We start from the raw sequence: 22,212 nt of genomic DNA, 5'->3' as shown, positions 1-22,212 counted from the left end.
CAGTAACCAATCATCTGGCTCTCCAGAGGGACTCCAAAGCTTCCAGGATCCACTCCTCCTTTCAGCAGAGGAATTATGCTCCTCATACCACTCATGGAGCTAGTCTGACCCTGTGGGCAGCTGTTCTACAGTGTCCGGGAGGACCCCTCCCCTTTGCTGCTACACAGAGGCAGAAGAGTGAGGTTCTATAGGGCTGTGCTTAAAACACCTGTCAAAGTGCGATGAAGGACTAACGTGCTCAAGAAGGAGGCAGCCGCTGAGTCCCCTGGCCCGTCAGTGGGAAAAAATCAAATAGGAATTTTTTTAAAGTAGTAAAAAAAGAATAAATAATGGTGATTTTAAAAAAACCTAATCCCATCCCCTTCCCCAAACTGCAGAGCCCTCCCCCAAGCCTGTCCTATCCGCCCCCACATGTCCCATCTCAACCATCCGTGGCCAAGATGATGATAGCCCCGAAGATACCAACGTTCTGCCCGATGAGTTTCATCTGGTTCCAGAACTCGACGCGCCGGGAGTCATGCCAGTAGCCAAGGTTCCCATCAATGAACAGGATGACCAGGGGCAGGATCACCGAGAGGATCTGGGCGGCTGTGCTGATGTAATAGCCGGACAGGAATGACAGGGCCAGCACCCCATAGAGGATGAAGAGTAGCTGCAGGGTGATCTCCCCACCTAGGATGTGGTTGAGGTAAGCCAGACGATCCTCTTTGCTGTGCTGGAGGGAATAGGCCTGTAGGGTGCAGTGGAACAGTAAGCCAAGAGATAGGAGCAAATTCATATACTCTGAATATGTCTGTACTGCAGTCAGGTGACTGCAGCACAGTTAGACATATCCAAGCTAGCTTTGATCTAGCCCCGTCCAGCCAGGACCATGGGTACATATTCCAAATTCCCTCCCCACCCCGCCCAGTGGCACACATACAAAATGGGAAATGACTGCCTAGGCAGGAGTACTAGGAAAGGGATCATAGTGGATCACAAGCTAAATATGAGTCAACAGTGTAGCACTGTTGCAAAAAAAGCAAATATCATTCTGGGATGTATTAGCAGGAGTGTTGTAAGCAAGACACGAGAAGTAATTCTGCTCTACTCCACGCTGATTAGACCTCAGCTGGAGTACTGTGTCCAGTTCTGGGCGCCACATTTCAGGAAAGATGTGGAGAGATTGGAGAAAGTCCAGAAAAGAGCAACAAAAATTATTAAAGGTCTAGAAAACATGACCTATGAGGGAAGATTGAAAAAATTGGGTTTGTTTAGTCTGGAGAAGAGTGAGAGGGGACATGATAACAGTTTTCAAGTATATACAAGGAGGAGGGAGAAAAATTGTTGTTCTTAGCCTCTGAGGATAGGACAAGAAGCAAGGGGCTTAAATTACAGCAAGGCCGGTTTAGGTTGGACATTAGGAAAAACTTCCTAACTGTCAGGGTGGCGAAGCACTGGAATAAATTGCCTAGGGAGGTTGTGGAATCTCCATCATTGGGGATATTTAAGAGCAGGTTGGACAAACCCCTGTCAGGGATGGTCTAGATAATACTTAGTCCTGCCTTGAGTGCAGGGGACTGGACTAGATGACCTCTCGAAGTCTCGTCCAGTTCTACGATTCTATGTTGCTGCAGCTTCACTGCTGTCGTTACTAAAGCTAGCTCAGGGATGTCTACATGTAGTGCAATCACATCTCCCAAATGCAGTGTAGATGTATCCACAGCCTTTCATCCCAAAAGGCTTTGGGGATTGTGTGCGCAATGGCAGCTGCTTAACTGCATGCACCCAATTACTACCCAGCAGTTTAGGGGTGCAGGAGACCAACTGAAACTGAAGGAAGCACAATGCAATTCATAGAGTATAGGCCAAAAGGGACCATTATGATCATCTAATCCGAGCTCCGGCATAGCATATCAGGACTTCCCGGAATTAATTCCTGCTTCAGGCCTGCTTGTGGTTGAACTAGAGTGGATCTTTTCGAAAAACAGCCAACCTCGATTTAAAAATTTTCTAGCGATGGAGAATCCTCCACAACCCTCAGCAAATTGTTCCAGTGGTTAATTACCCTCACTGTTAAAAATTCATGCCTTATTTCCAGTCTGAATTTGTCCAGCTTCAACTTCCAGAAACTGGCTCTTGTAGATCTTTGTCTGCTAGACTGAAGAGCCCATTATCAAGTGTTTGTTCCCCTTGTAGGTACTTCCAGACTGTAGTCAGGTACCCCCTTAATCTTCTCTTTGTTAAGCTAAACAGACTGAGCTCCTTGAGTCTCTCACCATCAGGCAGGTTTTCTAACCCTTTAATTCGTCTTGTGGCTCTTCTTTGACCCCTCTCCAATTTATCAACATCCTTCCTGAATTGCGGGCAACAGAACTAGGCACAGGATTCCAGCAGTGGTCACACCAGTGCCAAATACCAAGGTAAAATAACCTCCCAACTTCTACTCGAGATTTGCCAGTTTATTACTAGTCTGAATGTATCTAGCTTCAACTTCTAACCATTGGATCTCATTATAGTTTAATCATCAGCCTGGAATTGGGCCAGGAGACTAACGTTAATAGCTGACTTTTGCACAAAGCACCATGGGATCAGAATGCCAGTTTTACATCCCTTTTCTGAAAGGCGGTGGCACAGAGCCCCCTGCTGTCATGCTGGGGGTTCTGATTAAAGACAGCCACAGCAGGAAGGAATAGTGCCTGCTACTCAATCAGACAATAACCACAAAGACTAAGGGCATAACTGGTGCCAAAATACTATCTCCATTTCTCTGCCTCCTCAACCCTGCAGGGCTGTTCTTAGGGATCATGAAAGCTGATGCTCCTCCCACAGAGCCAATCCACGGCCTCTGTTTCTGTCCAGTCTGTGGCTTTCTAAACACCCCAGAATCCTTTGCAGTAGGCTGCAGGGGTGTCCAAAGGAGGTGCAGTTGGCAGCTAGTGCAAAGAATTCTAGAACCAGTGTGACACCCAAAGGCGCCTTGCTGCACCTAAATGAACAAAAGTAGGGAGTAGCAAAAAAGTCCACAGGCAGAGCAAGCAGGTCAGGGTTGGGCAGTAACCATGGCAGCTGGGGTGTTTCTCTGGCAACAGCCCCTTCTAGTCCAAGGGACACCCTAAGTGGCCACCTGTGCCCCACAGAGAATCCCCCCAGCTCTGAAGGGCCTGCCGACAAGAAAGAACAGCAACAGATGTGCAAATTGTAAATATCCATATTGCCTCTGCTAACAAGCAAAGAGGCCAGAGGCCTTGTCTGATCTCCCCCCAGTTGTGACACAAGCTGCTCCAACACCCACACTTTCCCAATTGCAGCTACAGCCACATGCAAAGTGCTAAATCCCAGTTTCTTTCTGATCACCCCACTTAGTCCCCCCGCTCTGGTGATTCCAATGCAAGCCAATGCATGCTGGCTAGCAAAGGCAGAGCTGTGCATGGAAGCCAGCTCTGAGCTAAGTCCACCGTGGCACCAGCCAGCTCCTGCCCCGCTGGGTACACACCACGCAGATGAGGTAGATGCCGAGGAAGACCTGCCCAGTGGACTGCAGGGACCTGCTCCGTGGCTTCTGACGATAGATCTCACCAGCCCCACTCGCCAAGATCAGGAACCCCCCAATGATAGCTATGGTTCGTGAGTACATCCTCACCTGCAGGGGGAATCACACAGTGTGTGTATCAGTTAGTGACTGGGAAATGAAAAGGAGCCCCATAAACTTAAAAGAAGTAAAAGAACGAGGCATTTAGATACATGAAAACAGCATCTGCAGGGGCATTACACTGGATACAGACCTCTCATCTTCACATTTCAGGGCACAAGCTGATCATCAGCTGAGGTCAGGAAGAAAGCATGTAGGCTTGTAGTTAGGTGCACTATGCAATCTCACTGAAGCAGCTGCTTTGGCCACGAGATAGCGGACTAGCAGGATCAAAATGGGGGCAGAAGTGGAGGGGAAGAAAAGGGTGATGGGGATAATTCTTGCGCTCACTGAAATAACAACATGGAGACTGAAGCCTTCTTCTATTCACAAAGCAGATGCAACCCAGGCATTAGCAGGGCTTACACCGTCCTGATCTCAAGGAGCAAGGGAGCACTTCGGTCTCTACGGCCTCTTAATTCTTTGCCCTCCCTGCTGGAAGAGCCAACAAGGAGGCTCAATGATGATGAAAGCTTCACTTGGATGTTGGGGCCTGGACTGTACACTCATTTCAGATAGGCCAAACACTCCAGAGTTACTAAGCGAGGCTGGCATGGGGACAGACGAGAGGCAGCTGCCCCCTAGCTGATCAGCCATCCAGGGAATTCCGACGAACACCTCACCTTCAACCAGTCACCGTAGTGCACATAGCCCCCGATATACGCCACGTACGTGCTGACAGCCAGCTGAAGAGCAGCTCCCAGTGCAAACCACCTGCGCTTCACCCCGAAGGACATGAAGCTGGCACACAACACCGCTGCCCCCATGTCCAAGTACAGATAAGGGACGGGGATGTCAGGTTTCCTATGGGGAGACAAGGAAGGAGCTTCAATCCAGTTGGACATTTGAGGAATCAAGTCATACCACGTAAGCAGGACAAAGCAGCCACAACCCTCCGTCCGTATGTGAGCCCAGGGTGCTCAACTGTGTTTGGGCACTGCCTTAGGGAGAACTCTGCTCTCAGGCTGGAGATATTAGAGACCTGAGCTGTCTCTCTCACATTAGCCTGTGGATAAATGTCCCACTGACAGCCCCGGACAGGGAGGTCCTGTATTTCTCCTGGAGTATGTACAGGTCAAATAGTGGCAAGGCAAGTTTCCCCACGTCACCCCATCAGCATGCCTCAACTGCAGCCTTCTCTAACAATAATATAATAATCCCATGCTCTTATATAGCTCTTTTCTTCCATAGATCTCAAAGCACTTTCCAAAGGAGATCAGTATCATTATCTCCATATTACAGAGGGGGAAACTGAAGCGCAGAGAGGAGAAACAAATCCACCCAAAAAATAAAATATAATAAGTTCTCCAGGGCAAGGTCTATTATTATATTTGTACAGCGCCTAGCACAATAGAGGCCCATCTTGGTTGACCCATAGGCACTACCATAATAAACATGAGTAATGATGATAAGCAAAATACTCAAGGTCACCCAGCAGGCCAGTGGCAGAGCCAGGAATAGAACTCACATCTCCTGAGCCCTAGTCCAGGGATCTATCCACTAGGCAACACTGCCTTCCCTAATGCCTACCATGAATTGGAAGGGAGGCCACTCAAATTATCCAAGCTTGCTGTTCCACGTGTTCTGAAAATAAGCTCAAAGCCATTCACAGTGCCTCTCTGGGTGACCCAGCACCACACCAGTGCCATCAGAAAGGCTCCACCTCTAACTCCCCAAAGGCACATGCAGGGCTACAGGGTTTCCACTCCAGCATTAGCTGCATCTGGGTATTGCAATACAAATAGGGTGGCCACCTTTCTAATTGCTGGTAATGGGCCCTGCCCTGACTTTTTCCCCTAAGGCCCCACCCCTGCTCCACCTCTTCCCTTGAGTTCCCACCCCCTTCTCCACCTCTTCCCCCAAGGGTCCACCCCATCACACACGCCTCTCCCTTCCTTGCTGGCTGGATCCACCCCACTTTTCTCCCCACCACCACCCGGGCTCCCTCTGCTGATCCAGGGCTGGGACAGGAGCTGCTGCAGGCTAACAAGGAGCCTGCGGGCAGGTAGGAGGCAGCCCCCAGCTAAGCAGGGGCTTGGTTAATGACCAGGCACTTCCCCCCACCTCGCAGTAACTGAACTTTAGAAAACCGGGCACCTGGCAACCCTAACCAGGAAGAGTCTAGCCCCTCACATAAGCAATAGCGAAGCACCGTGAGGTAGGTACAGTAAGGAAGGATTTAGAGCCTGAGCTAGAGTCCCTGGGCTTAAGGCAGAGCCTTGATGTTCTTTTAGCACCAGCAGATGCAAGGCCATTAACCAGACCATGCCTAGGAACAGCGTGTAGCCCAGCCAGCTGCTGGCCTTTCGGGGATCAATTCTCACCCTACCTTTAACCCTGCCCTTCCCCATGACCCCAATGCCCCCCTCCCCAGCTATCCTCACTCCCACCCCCATCCCGAACCCTCTCCTCCTCCCCCACCCATGACCCTGACTCCATCGATCCTAAAGTCTACGGCCTCCTCCCCACCCCCGACTCCACCTCACCCCCGACTCCCTCCCTTCTGGCTCCTCCCCACCCCTGCCCCTCCCCAACTCCTCCCCCATCCCTCCTGACTGCTCCCCTGCCCCTCCCCCTCCCCCATCCCTCCTAACTCCACCCCACCCCCGACTCCTTCCCTGCCCCTCCCCCATCCCTCCTGGCTCCTCCCCACCCCCGACTCCTTCCCTGCCCCTCCCCCATCCCTCCTGGCCCCTCCCCCATCCCTCCTAACTCCACCCCACCCCCGACTCCTTCCCTGCCCCTCCCCCATCCTTCCTGACTCCACCTCACCCCCCAACTCCTCCCCCACCCCTCCTGGCTCCTCCCCACCCCCGACTCCTTCCCTGCCCCTCCCCCATCCTTCCTGACTCCACCTCACCCCCCAACTCCTCCCCCATCCCTCCTGGCTCCTCCCCACCCCCGACTGCTGCCCTGCCCCTCCCCCATCCCTCCTGGCTCCTCCCCACCCCCGACTCCTTCCCTGCCCCTCCCCCATCCTTCCTGACTCCACCTCAACCCCCAACTCCTCCCCCATCCCTCCTGGCTCCTCCCCACCCCCGACTGCTGCCCTGCCCCTCCCCCATCCCTCCTGGCTCCTCCCCACCCCCGACTCCTCCCCCATCCCTCCTGGCCCCGCCCCCATCCCGCCTGACGCCCCCGGCCCCGCCCACCTGCGGGCGTCGGCCCGCTCGGCGAAGAGCATGAGGGCGCTGAGGCAGTTCCAGAAGGGGAAGCGCGTGAGCAGCACCGAGCCGAGCTGCATCAGCAGCCGCAGCAACCGCCGCCGCCGAGCCCCGGCCGCCGCCATCTTAGTGCGGGGCAGCCCGGCCGGTCCGGCAGCGCGCTTCCGCTCGCGTCCGTGCCCACACCTGCCCGGCCGGAAACGCGCCCTGCCAGCACGGGGGTTCCGGCCACGGGAGGTTCCCCTGGGAGGTGCGGAGGTGGGCTGGAGTCGATGCCCCCCCCCCCCAGCACTGCGGGACACTACAGGGCCCGACCAGGGCAAGGGCAGCCCCCTCGCCCACACCAGCCAGCTGCTTCGAGGGAGAGAGAACCCGGGAGATCTGCTCCTCCCCTCCCCCTGCTGGGAACAGAACCCAGGAGTCCTGCCTCCCACCACCTCCCGGTTCCAACCCTGTACCCCTTTCCCTGCTAAGGGCTGGCAAGAGAACCCAGGAGTCCTGACTCCCAAACCCCCTGCCCAATGCATGCACCTCCCTATTCCCTGCTAAGGGCTGGCAACAGAACCCAGGAGTCCTGATTCCCAATTCTCTCCCCGCCTCATTCCCTTCCAAGAGCTGGGATCAAACCCAGGAGTCCTGACTTAGTCCCTCCTCCAACCACCACTCCCCTCCCACAAGAGGGAACAGAACCCAGGAGTCCTGACTCCCAATCCCCTCCCCGACCCATTCCCTTCCAAGAGCTAGGATCAAACCCAGGGGTCCTGGCTTAGTCCTTCCTCCAACCACTGCTCCCCTCCCACAAGAGGGGACAGAACCCAGGGGTCCTGTCTCCCAATCCCCTCACCCTCAGCCCCTAAACCCCAGCCCCTTCCACAAACTGGGATTAGACTCCAGAAGTCACGGCTGGGTCGGTCCCCACCCTGCTGTCATGCTCCTCTCCCCGTCCTTCAGTGCTGCCCTGGGAGTGCTTGCCATATTTCTAGCTAATAATCCGTCAATAAACCCTGGCCCTGGGCCTTCAGGTGCCAGCCTGCAGCTTTGCCCATCGGTGTAGATGGTTCCGTGGGAGAATTCACCTCTTTCTCCCTTCGCTGGCTGGGGGACCCCGGACGGACCTACAGAGAGCTCAGGCCTGCCAAGAACACCTTACATTTTGCTCCTACAGCTGGTGAATTCCAGCGTGATGGGGGGATTAATTAAAAATGTGGGATTATGGGATGCTGGCTTCCTGCCCTTAGTGTGTGTTTTCTGCAAATGCAGTAAATCCAGCTTTAGGACGCAGAGCTGGCTGCGATGTCAGCGGATAATACCTGAGCTCACTTAGATTGGGGATGAGATGGTAGAGGGATGGGGGACCAATGATCTTCTGTTCAAGGGCATTTCAGTCTGGGCCCTGGACTTGTGATGGGCCAGATTTCCCCCACTCTCGTAACTGGCTTCACTGCTATTTGACTAACAGCCAGGTTTCCAGCGGCTCAGCACCCATGTATGTGCATTACAGATCCCGCTCTGTGCTGACCCACAGAGAACAAGGCCGTTACAGGGATCAATTATCAAACCTACCTCCAGCTGTACCAGCTCCCACTTTTAGCTCTGAAGGTCCTGGTTCAGCCCCCCTGGTGCTGGTACATATGACAGCCCTCACATGGGCACCTAGATAAGTATTAGATTTGCAGAAGCGATGCTTACAGCTGGGTTTTCCAAGCAGCCCAGCACCCAACACGTACAGCTGTTTGGAAAAACCCAGCTACTTACCTTGTTGCCTAAATGGGGGGCTGAGCACTTGTGAAAATGTGGCCTGTCCCCCAACACCTTCTGGGCCTTAAACAAGTTGACGGGGTTCCAGCCAATGAGCAAAATTCTCCTCTTCGCCTGAACCGCAAGCGCTCATACGCAGGCGTGTAACTTTACACGCAGGAGTAGTTCCGCTGAGTTCAATACTCTCCCTGCTAACGAGTAGAGTCCCCCACCGCCTCCATACGGAGCCCGGTCTTACGGCCCAAGCTCTCGCCAGGACATTTTCAAAGGGCAGGTAGGTTTAGAGAATTAGGGTTGCCTAGCTTTGAATTGTACTTGAACTCATTCCGTGTGCGTCTTACCAGTTCTCAGCCTAGACCCAGGCGCTGCCATGCCCATTGGCATTAGGGGGGTTGTGTGCATAATACCCTGTGCAGGGCATTCAGTCTGCGCTCCACAGAGACAAGGGTGTCCCAACCAGGAGCGAAACGGAGAGGGACATGCAAGAGGAAGGCTGGGCTTGTGGAGTGGCACTGGACTGGAAAAATCTGGGATCGCATCCCAGCTGGGTCACAAATTTCCAGCATGACCTTGGTCAGGCTTTCAAGCGGTCACCACCCAGAACTGGGGTCAGGTTTTTAGACGCCCAGAGCCCTGGGGACATGTGTGTCCAACAGCCATCCTGTTGAGCACGTTGGAAAATGTGGCCCTAGCCTTCAGCTTCCTGTCTGTAAAATGGGGATAAGATTTCACCTGGGCACGGTGGAGATAAATCCAAAACCCCTTAAGAGGTGCTCAAATAACAATACTTAGACCATTCCATTAATAGGGCTCACAGCCGTTTAGAAAGGAAGCCAGGGCCATTATCCCCATTTTACAGATGTGGAAACTGAGCAAGAGAGGGAAAGTGACCCCATAGGTCAGAAGTAGAGCAAGAAACAGAACCCAGGTTTCTAGAGTCTCAGTTCACCATCGGCATGCTTACTACACTGGTGGGGAACCAAGAGGCACATTTGGCCCAGCCATCATTTCACTGTATCTCACTATCCCCTACTGGCCCTGGATTCAGGAAACAAGACCTGCCTGGCCCTTTAATTAGCACCGAGACATTAGAAGAGGGGAGAGAGTTTGGAGAGACCAGTGGAAAACGCTGCCAACCAGCGTCACTGGGCCCGGAAGCTCCCTGGGGCAGGGGCGGTCTCGCTGTGCTGTACACACAGAATGAGGGGGCCCTGCTCCAGCGCCTTGGGAGCAATACACACGGTAAACAACACACACGCACCCAGGAAAACCAGATTTTATTTCTTTTCCACGACAGGATTATGCAGCCTGACGGCTGTACAAGGCTACCATTGGGAAGAGCATCGTTAATTATCTTAGCAGCCAGGAAACCCTTGACACAAAGGTTTCCCAGTAGAGGACTCCACAGGGGATTTGCCCCAGCCCGAAGAGCTGCTGGCAGACATGAGCTTTGGGATCGGCTCAAAACACAGCACTGCTCTCTGGCTGCAGGACTGTTTAGCAGGAGCCTGAGCGGGGAGGTGATTCAGGGCCTGATCCTGTAAGACGCACAGCCCTTCCTCATTAGGATCAGGGCCTTAGCTGGAACAGAACCACTGAACGTGCTCAGGTGTCACAATCCCTAGTCTGCCCCCCGCCCTCCAGCTGTCCTGTTGCTCCCACATTCCCTGCCAGATCAAGCCGAGAGGTTCATGCCCCACAAATCGTAAAATCTCCTGGCCCCCTGGAGAGCTGCCTGGCTCATCTGTGACACCAAACACACAACCTGACCTGACCTAATCCCCACTCTCCTTCTCCCTCCAAGAGGCACTCGGGCCTCCTGGCGGGGCTGGACCAGGCCCCGCTCTCCAGCCGCTCGCCCTCCGGCGGGAGGATTTGTAATGCACTGGTTAATCCAGAGCTGCTGCCTTTTGCTGAGCTGTGCGGCTGGGTCCGGGACTGGGCCGAGGGGGTGAATGCGCAGCCAGGGCCCTGTGGCTTGGAGCATGGTTCACAGCACCGCTGGGCCAGCTGGGAGGAGGGCTGAGGGCTAGCCAGAGGCTCTGGACAGCACCCTGCGACCACAGCCAGTACCCTGCTGCCGAGGCCTCTGTGCTCTTCAGGGCGTTGGTTTAGGTGCAAAGGGAGGGTCAGAACTAGGCCAGAGCTCCTAGGCAAGCTTCCCCCAGGCAGCCCTGGCCTCAGGATTGATGTGGAGCAGGTGGGTGGAACCTTATGGCTCCTTCCGGCCACTGAGTCAAGGGCCCCCCACTAGCCCACAAGGTTTCACTTGCAGAGCAAACAACCAGCTCTGCCTTGCAGCTCCCCACCCACTGCCCTGGTGTCACGGGGTCCCCGGGCGATGCTCTGGGACTGCTCCCCATGAAGCCAGTCAGGACTCTGGGGCAGTCGCCTTTCTGGGAGCAGCCTGTCTGCAGGACACACAGCTCCCACCTTCCTGGGTCTGACCTTGGAGCATTCAGCATCCTCTGCCCCTCCGTGCGCTTCCCACAGTGAGTCCGCTCAGGCGGGGTCCTGCTCCCCAACTCCGCAGTCAGACGTGACTCTCAGCCAGCCAGTAAAACAGAAGGTTTATTAGATGACAGGAACATGGTCTAAAACAGAGCTTGTAGGTGCAGAGAACAAGACCCCTCAGCCGGGTCCATTTTGGGGGGCAGTGAGCCAGACAACCACATCTGCCCCTTCACTCCATGTCTCCAGCCAGCCCCAAACTGAAACTCTCTCCAGCCCCCTCCTCCTCTGGGCTTTGTCCCTTTCCCACCGGATTCCTTTGTTCTCCAACCCTTTAGCTCTCACCTTGCAGGGGGGAAGGGCCCAGCCCATCAGGTGCCAGGAAACAGGGTGTCGGCTATTCTCTGTGTCCAGACCCCTGCACACACCTGCCCTCTAGGGCTCTGCAATGATCATACACCCTTACCCCACCACCTAGATACTTAAGAACTGCCTAGGGGAAACTGAGGCACCCCCACACTATTCAGAGGAACCATTAAGAACAGTCCCACTTCATCACACCTGGCCTCCAGGGGGAGAAGCCAAGGGAAGCCCCAGCCGCCCCTGAACCAGCGCTTCCCACAAGGCAGCGCTTTAACACTGCCCCCCACACGGCAACGGGCCAGCTCGGCGCAGAGTGCGGGGGACTGAGAACGGCGGGATCGAGCGTCAGGACCCCCGAGTTCTATTCCCAGATCGCTGCGCTGACCTTGACCAAGGTGCCGTGCCTCAGTTTCCCCAGTTGTAAGGCAGGGGTAATCCCTGCCTCGTAGGGGAGGGCTGCGAGGCCTCACGGAGCCAGAACTGCTGAGTTGAGGGGCAAAACCAGAGCACCGTTCCCTTTTCCCTCCCATCAGCCCTGTGGAGCCAGCGTAGTCGGGGGGGCGCGGGGGGGCGGGGAGGGGATGAGATTCCCTCCCTCCCCCGCTTCACCACGTTCTAGTCGGCTACATCTGTGCAATCCCCCCATAGGCCAGCAGGGGGCAGGAGAGGCGTCACTGAGGGCAGCTATTAAAAGGCAGCGTGTGGGGGCGGGGGGTGCCCGAGGGAGGGTTTGAAGGCCGGGGAGGGGAGACAGGTGCAGGGGCGCGGCAGGGCTGCCGTTGGCGTGGCGATGAGCCGGTGAAAGGAAGGGACCTGGCCCAGCTCTCAGCCCCTGCCCTTTGAGAGGGGACAATTTGTGGGGATGGGGGGCAGGGAAATCATTTCCCTCATGTCCAGGTGCACGTTTCGGGACCAAGTGGGAGGCCCCTGCGGTCAGTGCAGCAGCCGCGGCTCTGGGCAGGGCGGCGCTGGATAAACCGTCCCCACACCAGGCATCTGGGCTTGGGTCCCGGGGAGCTGGGAATAGGGCCCGTCAGCGCAGATCCAGGAGAGCTCAAAAGCCGCGGCAAAGGACCCGGCTGCTTCTCACACACCAGGCGCCGGCTTTCCCACCCCTCATCTCACTTCTCCTGCAGGTCGAAGGGGCCGTCCAACTCGTTCCAGTTCTTCTCCTGCCTCTTCTTCCTGTTCCTCTCCGCCATGACGATGGCAGCGATGACCGTCACCAGGACGGTGACCGTGATCACCAGGACAGTGGCCGTCTCGGCCACGCACAGCTGGGCGTCCACAGAAACCAGAGGCAAGCCGGCCAGCTGCCAGGGACTGGCACAGGTGATATTGGCGTAGTCTTCCACGTGGAGGTGGCGGACGCTCAGGATCTTGCTGAAGACCCGCTGGAGGTCACAGTCACAGGCCCAGGGGTTGCCGGCGAGCTGGAGGTGGGTGCTAGGCGTCTGGATGTTCAGGATGGTCTTGAATTTGAGGTGGATGAGCTGGTTGCCGGTCAAGGCCAGGAGGTTCACGCTGTGCAGGGAGGTGAAGGCCTCCAGCTCGATGGCGCTGATGTTGTTGGTGCCAAGGAAGAGGACTTCCAGGTTCTGGAGCATGGAGAAGAAGCCGTTGTGAACAACCCCCAGACGGTTGGACTGGAGGTAGAGGTACCGGAGCCTGGACAGGCCCCGAAAGGCCCCCTTCTCAATGGAAGCCACTTGGTTGTAGCTCAGGTCCAGCTTCTCCAGGCTCTCCAGATGCTGCAGGCTCTCATAGCCCACGGCCGACAGCCGGTTGTAGGCCGCCTTGAGCTCCTTCAGGGAGGCCAGATCATCGGAGAAGTCAGCAGGCAGCTGGGCCAGGAGGTTGTGGCTGAGGTCCATCTTCTCCAGGAAGCCCAGGCCCGTGAAGGCCTTGGGCCAGAGCTGGCTGACGGAGTTGTGGGCCAGGAGCAAGATCTTCATAGACCACAGGGCGTCGAAGGAGCCTGCCTCAAGGCTGGTCAGGTGGTTGTGCCTCAGATCCAGGAGCCACGTGCTGGACGGGATGCTGCGGGGGACGTGGGCCAGGCGCCGGCCACGACAGTCCACGAAATCCGAGGATTCGTAGCAGACGCACAGGTGCGGGCAGGCCTTGGTGGCTCCTGCCGCTAGGACCCAAAGCGGGAGAGCCAGGAAGAAGGGCAGCATCATGGAGGCAGGCTGCGGAAGAGACTGGCCCACATAGAGCAGAACCCCAGCGCCGGCGGAAGGAGAGAGAGGGCACAGCCAAGCCGGCAGCCCCGTCCGGATCGCTTTCCGCCCCACGGATGGGGGGAGGAGGGGGTCTGGTTTCCTTGGAGGAGGCTGTAACAAAGAGTCATAGAATCATAGAATCATAGAATATCAGGGTTGGAAGGGACCCCAGAAGGTCATCTAGTCCAACCCCCTGCTCGAAGCAGGACCAATTCCCAGTTAAATCATCCCAGCCAGGGCTTTGTCAAGCCTGACCTTAAAAACCTCTAAGGAAGGAGATTCTACCACCTCCCTAGGTAACGCATTCCAGTGTTTCACCACCCTCTTAGTGAAAAAGTTTTTCCTAATATCCAATCTAAACCTCCCCCACTGCAACTTGAGTCCTTTGTTGAGTGACGAGCCCAGAGCTTTCTTGGCCTCTCTCCTTCCAGGTCAAAGCAGGAGACGGAACCTGAACGATCCAGCGGGGAGAGAACGGCTTGGATAGGTCCTCGGGCAGCGGGGTGCCTTCGCCTTCCCTCCCGGGCTCCTCTTTCCAGCCCTGCCGGCCAGCCCCTCGCTTCGCCAGCGGGGCCGCGGCCTTGCCTTGCGCTAGATCTGCTGGGCAGAGGAGGGAAGAGAGCAGCCGTTAAGGGGGTACCCACGCTGCTCCCAGGACTGCCCGTTCCAGCCAGCAGAGAGAGAGAGAGAGAGATGCTCCTGTCTCGGGACAGAGGCAGGTGCGGGGCAAGGTTTTTGTGCTGAGCCTTAAGGAGGCGCTGCAGGGGTGGGGCAGGAGCTTGAAGACAGCCTGGGCCCTGGCTGAACTTGGGGGTGAAGCAGATCCCGGTGGAAATCAGACTGCTCCCCAGGGTGCCCTAGCCTGAAATCTCGGTAGCAGCGTACGGAGCGTTCCCTCCTGCCCCCACCCCCCGGCACGCCCCCTACACTGGGGCTTGCAATGGGGGCAGTTTAGGGTTGTTGACGTCAGCTGCTGCCCTGGGGATGCTGGCAGCAGAGGGGTCAGGGGGCAAGGGATGAGCATGCCAGGATCTGGGGATGGAAATCTGATCTGCACTGGTGGGGGGGCACTTCCCACCCCAGCTCCGGCTCACAACCAACTTCCCATCCGGCCTGTGCCCGCCTCCTCCTTTTGACAGGTGCCCTCCTCACGGCTCCTCTCCCCATGGCTCAGCACTGCCCCCTGCCCACCATAAGGAGGTCTCACAGCTAGGCCAGTGGCCCTTGGGCAACCTGCAGCAGCAGGAGATTGGCAGCAATCACACCCAGCCAGCTGCCGGTTCCAACCGTTCCCAGAGACTGGGGGAAGACGGACTGGTCCCCCATAGGCAGGGGGCTGAGTGCCGTGGAGGCTGGGGTGCAGGGGAAGGGACCCAGCCCTACTCCGGGCTGGGGTCTAGACCCCTGGATTCTTTGTCTGCAGGGCTAGAGAGGCATGCTCTGGGCAGAGCAGCAGAAGTGTTTCATGGGGGTGGAGGTGGCTAGCTCTTCCCTGGCACCCAGAGGCAGCAAGGAGGATGCCCAAAGCACTGCACCCACAGAGCCTGCCTAGGGCCTTGTGGGGAGGGAACAAAAAAAAAAAACAACTAGCCCTGGCCCCATCCCTCTAGCCACATGGAAACCCTCCCATGGCACCTTCCATCTACTCCTGCTGCCACGAGTGCAATTAATCCTTACCTCAAGCGGCAGGGTTCTGTGCGTCAGTGGTATAGGTCCTGGGTTCAAATCCTGCAGCCAGTGCTGGAGAACGTGCATTACAGAGTCCCACACTTTGGTTTTTCCTGCTTCAAAAAAAACTAGGAAATTACACACCCCCCCAAAAAAAATATCTACATTATGGGAATGTCACTCAGGTCGCAAAGTTAAGCACTCAAGACAGTTTGGCAAAAGCAGCATTAAGGTTGCCCTCGCAAGTGTCCACCCTGTGCAATGAATGAGCCCCAGGTCTGGTGGGGAGCAGAGTGACCACACGGTCCTGTAGTTATCGATTGCATCATAACGAGAGCGGCAGGGAGGGGGGAAATGTTGGGGCCAAGGCTTCTGCTGAAGAACGTGGATTCCGGCCGCCTGAAACGTTTCACGGATTTGGGGCGATTCTGGAACTGACTCAGTCAAACCGAGAACGGGCATCTCCAGGCAGGTCAAAAGGGTTCGTTTCGGCGTCATCAGGACGAAACGTTTCCATTGGCCAGCCCAGACTGGCAAAACAGGAGCTGGGGCACTCAATCCTTTGCCTGGCAGCTGGGGCACTCGCCCAGGGCCCGGGAGAGCCCGGTTTGAATCCCCAGGTTGGAGCCGGGGCTGGAATGCAGAGGACACCCACGGCTTAGAGGGAGGCCACAAGCCCTGGGCTAAGGGAGTCACAGCCCCTCGCTCTTTTGATTTAAATTTTCACTGGTGCCAGGACTAATGGAGGCGGGGAGGGGCGGTAACGTGACAACAGACCTTGCGATTCCAGCAGTTCAAGCTTTGTAAGCCGTCAAACGCAAAATGGCAGCATCGCATGGCCACAGACCAGGGGACTAGGCGGAAAAGCCGACTCTCAGAAAGCTCCAAGTAGCATTTCCCTGGCTGCGCCTCTCCGGGCGTTTTGATTCTTCGCCCTAGAAAGAGCCTTTCGCCAGCTTGCGTGCGCCCAGCGAAATGGACGTTTCGCCACATTTCCCGGTTAAAAATCACCCCCCTTCCCCAGCCTGGGCCGAAGGAAGGTGGCATCAGCTGCGAGTCTAGCCCCCCCGTCCCTTGGCTTGGATTAAACACCCCCATGAAACGTCTCATGGGGGGGTCGAACAAAACAACATTTTTCAGAATCTTTGGGATTGGCTGGATTTTTTTTTTTTTTAAATCCGTGTTTTCCGTTTCCCCTGGCAATCTTTCGGCACTGCCAGCAACTGAAAAATCCCTTCTTTGCCAGCTTTACTCATAACCCACCTGCCCAAGGGTCCAGAGCAACCTCACGTCTAGCCCGGCCTCCCCCCTGCATCGTTCAGAGGTGCACAGAAAGGACCGCAGCCCCCCCGCCCCAGAGTCCGTGGGACAGTCCCGGTTCATCCTATCCCATCGATCCCTACTCCATGGCTTTCACCCGCGAAGCATGAGTCCAAGAAGGGGGGGCATCGAGATACACACCTCTAACCCAGCTGTACCCCCAGCATGGCCTTTGGGGGTTTGCACTGAGGGGCAGCTCCTCCCTAGAGGAAGCAAAGATCTGTCTGTCTAGGCACCCGCAGGGAGGAAGGGAAGGGGGGATATATACACACCCCTCCACCATTCCTGATCACGCCTGGAGAAGCAAAGGGAAGGAGGTGCCCCCTGCAGCTGACCCTTCCTGGGTGGGCTGTGCAATTTCTGCAGCCTGGCCAGGGCAGCCAGAGCGAAGGGGTGAGCAGCTGGCCGAGCGAGAGCAGCTGGCCGACTTGAAAGGCAGCGAACGCCAGAGACGCTCGCCCCCATCCGCCCCGACGGCTGGGGACCTGGACGTACCTTGGAAGTCAGGCCCGACTCGACCGCAGCCCCCCGCGTCCCGGTCCCTTGGGCATGCAGAGCGCTGGCTGCCAGCTGCCAGGAGAGGATTGCCTTCCCAGGAGCGAGCAGAATCTAATCTGGGCTCGGGATTACTGACGCCGCCTGGCTCGGTGCCACCCCACCCTGCCCCTCGCGCATCGTGATACCCTGCAGGAGCCGCCACGGCAGAGGAGGCCATGATATCAGAAGCCAGCCAGGTGTGTGTAGGGGGCACTGCTGGCCTATGCCCAGAGGGCCTGGGCAGGCTGGAAAGACAGGGGTTTCATCCTTCCACTCTCCTCTGGCCTCTTCAGTTGGGGGGCTGGCTCGGGCCCACCCTAGAGTCCCCTCTACCCGCAAGAGGGGCCCTGTCTCCATGCCTACAGGAGCCCCCAGGGTCTGCCCTTCTTATCCTAGAGGGAGCGTGAGCTAGTGGTTAGAGAAGCACACCGCCCGGGGCCTGGATTCCTTTCCTGGGAAGGGACTATGGGGCTGGCCCGTGAAGCAGAAGACAGGGAGCCAGGGGCCCTGCCACCCACTTGCCGTGCCAGCTGGGATGAGTCACCGACATCATCAAAAGCCGCCCCAGGTGTTAGGAGCTTCTCTTGTTGGGTGAAAAACGCCAGGCACCCTGGCTTCACCTGGCAGCACCCAGCACTTTAAGGGGCCATGCAGGGGCATCCCCCACCCTGGGCAGCCGAAAGGCAGTTACCTCTTTTAGACAACGGTGGCCTCTGCATCTCTGGGGAGCACCGTCGCAGCCCAGCTGTCGAATGAGCTACCTGACCCAATGGGGGCGGGGGGGTAGAGCAGCTGGGGGTCTGCCCAAAGGCAGGCGCAGGATTGGAGACAGCATCACTGGGACCCAGCACCCCCACGTAGAACAAGTGACAGGGCCTGCTGGGTGCCCGGGGTTTATATTTACATCCCACCACCTGCAAGCTCCCCCTTTGTCCTGGCAGTTGGATCCAGGCTCCTTCTTTGCCCCTTGTCCTAAATGCCGCAGGACGTTGCTGCATGCCGTGAAACAGCTGCTGCACTCCACCCCAGAGCTGGCTGCCTTTCGCTGGCAAGCGGAGCGCTCCAGATCCACACCAAGACATTTCGGTGAGACACACAGGGACAATCAGGCTGCTCCTTTGCATGGTCCTGGGATTCTAGCTTAGTGTAGGCCCTTCTTCCCCCCCACAACCCACTTCTACTCCCACTGCAGTGAGATTTCAGCTCTCCAGCCAGGATCTCCAGCAAAGCCCCGGGGTTTCAAATTCACGGGCCCAGTAGTGTGGCGTCTCACGTTTCACTCCCTCAGACCCCAAGCCAGCCATGCAAAATTCATCACCCTCACGTCTCATCCATAATTCAACAGCCTTCCCCACCCCCAGCAGCTATCAAGGCTAGTGTCCAATAAAGACGTACGAAGCCAGCGCTCCCAGCCTGGCCGGACACCTGACACGCTGGGACATGCTCCATCTGGTGCACACGCACCTGGGGGAGGGATGGCCACCGGTACCCCAGCTCCCTCCCCCCGGCCGCCACCTCCCTCCCTTAGAACAGATCACACAGCTGTAGCTAATCTACCCCCCGCTCCCCCGGAGAGATGCTAGGACTGCCCCGCTCCCTACAGCGCCCCCTGCCAGGAGGGGCTGGGATTGCAGTCACTGGGGGCTCCCCCCACATCCAGTGCTCCTGCCCCGCTCCCTACAGCACCCCCTGCCAGGAGGGGCTGGGATTGCAGTCACTGGGAGTTCCCCCCCACATCCAGTGCTCCTGCCCCGCTCCCTACAGCGCCCCCTGCCAGGGGGGGCTAGGATTGCAGTCCCTGGGGGTTCCCCCCCACATCCAGTGCTCCCGCCCCGCTCCCTACAGCGCCCCCTGCTGGGAGTGGCTGGGATTGCAGTTGCAGGGAGCCCCCCTCCCCAGTGCTCCTGCCCACTTTAAGGCCTTTCGCAGAGCCACGCTCAGCCGACTCCACCCCAAGGAGCAGGCCCTCGAACAGCAAATGACGACCCCAGCCCTTCCCGCCTCCCACAGCGATGCCAACACACCCCCAGCAGGGGCGCTCACAGACCGTGCAACGTGCAGGCGGCTTTGTGCTAAGGGGCTCTGGGGCAGGCCTGCCCGGAAAAGTGAAGTCGCCCCAACTACATCGCTGCGGGGAAGGGGGGGGTGCAAAATCCACCCCCATGAGCCACATAGTTAGGTCCACCTGTCCCCTGGAAGGTGGATTAACACCAGTGAGGGCGGGGGCCCTCCCGTCGCGATGGGTGAGCTGGGCCACCAGAGCGTGAAGTGCGTAGCCCCAGGGATTCAGCAAGAGCGGGACTTTCCGCCCAGGATACCGGGGGACTCGCTGGGCATGAGCCTACCGCTCCTAGGCCCTTGGCAAAAGCCACACGCGGCCTCATTTGTGAGGTGTTGGCCTGCCTGGCTGGCGGGGCCGAGATCACCGCTTGCTACAGCCGCTTCACTGTCCCCCACCAGACGCTCCCGCTGGACGAAGCCGCAGCCGCCAGAGCACCCGACTCAACGCAACACCCATGGAGAGGCCCAGGGAGGCTAATATGAAAACGTGCGAGACAGAAGAGGAGACGTACCGGACCCCAGGTATCAGATCAGAGCAGAGGCTGGCCCACACGGGGGACAGATCCAGACACTGCGTGGACCACAAAGCAAAGGGAGTGTCTAGGCCCAAGTATATAGGAACAGGCGACAGGGGATGGATCACGTGATGATGCCCTGGTCTGTTCATTCCCTCTGGGACACCTGGCACTGGCCGCTGTCGGAAGACAGGACACTGGGCCAGAAAGACCTTGGTCTGACCGGTCTGGCCGTACTTATATAGGCCCTTGTAGATGGCACGATTTGCTAAGTCAAATCCTTGGAGCAGCACGATTAGAATCTTCCTGCCAAGCCGCCAACAATTCAGAGCCAGAGGCAGCAGGAACCCCAACCCCCCGTCACACTGCATGCAAGGGGAGCGGGCAGGCGGGCGTCCCTCTGTGCTCCTTGAGACACGCCTGCCACCCCTGCAAGCATGCACTTCCCCCTCTCCCCCTGCCCCAAGAGACATCGGCCTCTATTCAAGGTTGCACTGAAGGAGGCGGACAAGCTTCAGACAGGGTTCGTAAGTCACTGCTGCTTGCAGACCGCTTGGAGATCCTGAACAGAAGAGAGACACTTCTCTTGCCCTTTAACAGTCTCTTTCCAAAGCTTGGCCACAGTGCACGTGCCGTAGGGGCTCCATGCAGTCTGAGGAAGGGGCAAGAAACCCCAGTTCAGAAAATTCTGGGCTTGCCTATCCCAGAGAAGTTTCTACCAAAACCCCCTCAGCAATTGGCTGAGGCCTAGAAGCATCAGTTCACAGCCCACATTAATGCAACTGTGGCTGCCCTGAGCCATCTAAATCCTTTTCTGAATCCTACTAAGCTCTCGGCTTCAATTATATCTTGTGGCAGTGAGTTCCACCAGTTAATCCTCTGGCCCGAATGGATATCACTGCTACAGACCATTTATCTCAGACACCCTTCTTGCAGTTCCAGTAGTTTTCCAGCTGGAGTGGGAAGCATAATTCCCCTGTACTCCAGCAGAGGCCAGCCGTGCACAGCTAGGAAGCGTAATATTTCTCGAAGCAGCTCCGAGGAGCAGAATCCCGCCCTTGAAGAATGATTTCGATTTCGGTGCCAGCCCCACAGAAGGCAGCCATCAGCCTTCCAGAGCACCAGGGAAACCCCCACCTCATCCCACAGCTTCAAGCCTTTTAAACAGCTCTGATCTTTACCAAGAGACAAGCTTGTCAGGTGCTTTGGCCTTAGGGGAGTTTGTCCCACTTCCCCCCCCCCCCCCCCCCAAGTCCTTACTGCTTCCAGCAGCCAGAACAGGCATGTGACCCTGCTGGACAGAAAACGCACAGCAAAGCTGCATTTAAGCCCACGGGAGAATGTGCTGCCCTGCTCACCACGGCATGTTAACGGGAGCACGGCCGCGTAGGCCTAGGGTCAACTTCTGCAAGCCGCCCCTGCTGGATGTGGGACCCCCTAGAACACATGGGAGGGGGGCCCACATCTCCCACACCTGATGAGCTGCTCAGTGTCGTTCGAAAGCTTGTCTCTCTCGCCAGCAGAAGTTGGGCCGTACAAGGTAGTACCCTCCCCCACCGTCCGCCCCTAGCAGACGTTCATGTAGCAGCCTGTGCCCGAGACCCCCCCAGATGTCTGCTTCCCCCAGGAGGCTGGTCACCACCAGCCCTACTTAGTGAGAGGGCCCAGGGAAGGGAGACAGCCTTGTTATGGGGCCAGGACCCCAGCGATGCTTCAGCCACTGTGCGAGTGTGAGAGAGATGCTGTCGGAACAATGGAAAACCAACCGCCAAGGCCTAGCCCGGGCAGCGGCTGGGCCAAGTGCGGGGCAGCTGCAGTTCTCTCCCTAGACCCGAAGGGGATGGATCTGAGCGAGCTTCTGGGCCAAGCAGCTTTCCAAGCATCGCCCTCACCAGCAGCCTCTGCTCTCGAGCGAGGGGCAGAGAAGTGGCTTCCTGCTGGGAAAGTATCCCCATGGCTGTAGGGCAGCCCGAGGGCTCAAGGCAGTTAGCCAGCCAGGCAGACACGCTGCTAGACCCCTTCTCCGCAGGACAATTCCCCTCTCCTCTCCCTGCTGGAGAAGGGGTCAAGCGCCATCAATTGGCTCAGTAACAGGGTCCTGGAGCCCTTCACCTCTAGGTTGAGCCTGATGGGTTCTTGCAAAACTCCCGCCAAGCCACGGCTGGCCAGTGGCCTGGAGCGAACTCAGGGAAGTACGAGGTCTCCGTGCAGAACCCACAGCACCTGCTTCCCAATAGCAGCAGCCCCATGCTGATGGGCTTTGGCTAAGAGCTGGATGGGCCCAGCCGAGGTCTGCATTGGGCCCCACACATGCTCTATGTGGTCTGCGGCCTGATGCCGCTCTCCTCCAGGGCTGGTTTTTTCCATCTGTGCTACAATTAGTTGGTTAAGAAAGTTGTGGCCCGTATGGGGTCAAGGAGGTGTGACCCCCTCCTACACACTAGGCACAGAGCAGGCAGAGCCCATCTCTGTCACCTGCC

The 22,212-nt window shown here is 57.3% G+C and overlaps 2 protein-coding genes across 2 annotated transcripts; both read right to left on the bottom strand.

The window, feature by feature from the left end:
* Positions 1-377: 377 nt before the first annotated feature.
* On the bottom strand, positions 378-7,013 carry TMEM101 (transmembrane protein 101). The gene is made up of 4 exons (XM_084615567.1): positions 6,823-7,013; positions 4,294-4,474; positions 3,476-3,622; positions 378-730 (listed from the first exon to the last, which is right to left on the bottom strand). Exons 1-4 carry the CDS (start codon positions 6,957-6,959, stop codon positions 422-424), a joined length of 774 nt encoding a protein of 257 aa, XP_084471693.1. The 5' UTR covers positions 6,960-7,013; the 3' UTR covers positions 378-421.
* Positions 7,014-12,527: 5,514 nt separating this feature from the next.
* On the bottom strand, positions 12,528-13,792 carry LOC311513570 (uncharacterized protein; the record flags this gene model as incomplete). The annotated part of the gene is made up of 1 exon (XM_084615491.1): positions 12,528-13,792. The coding sequence occupies exon 1, from the start codon at positions 13,587-13,589 to the stop codon at positions 12,528-12,530; it is 1,062 nt and encodes a 353-aa protein (XP_084471617.1). The 5' UTR covers positions 13,590-13,792.
* Between the last annotated feature and the right edge of the window lie 8,420 nt (positions 13,793-22,212).

Source organism: Lepidochelys olivacea, assembly GCF_965140295.1.
Source record: "Lepidochelys olivacea isolate rLepOli2 genome assembly, chromosome: 27".
Classification (NCBI taxonomy): domain Eukaryota; kingdom Metazoa; phylum Chordata; order Testudines; family Cheloniidae; genus Lepidochelys; species Lepidochelys olivacea.
Note: the sequence above shows the minus strand (reverse complement) of the source record. Positions and strands in the feature narration are given on the sequence as shown.

Excerpts from the sequence above, each read along its gene's own strand:
- TMEM101 (XM_084615567.1), bottom strand. The coding sequence starts at position 6,959 with ATGGCGGCGGCCGGGGCTCGGCGGCGGCGGTTGCTGCGGCTGCTGATG. Across the intron at positions 4,475-6,822 it reads GAGCGGGCCGACGCCCGCAG|GAAACCTGACATCCCCGTCC; the intron begins GTGGGCGGGGCC and ends GTCTCCCCATAG. Across the intron at positions 731-3,475 it reads GCATCTACCTCATCTGCGTG|GCCTATTCCCTCCAGCACAG; the intron begins GTGTGTACCCAG and ends TGCACCCTACAG.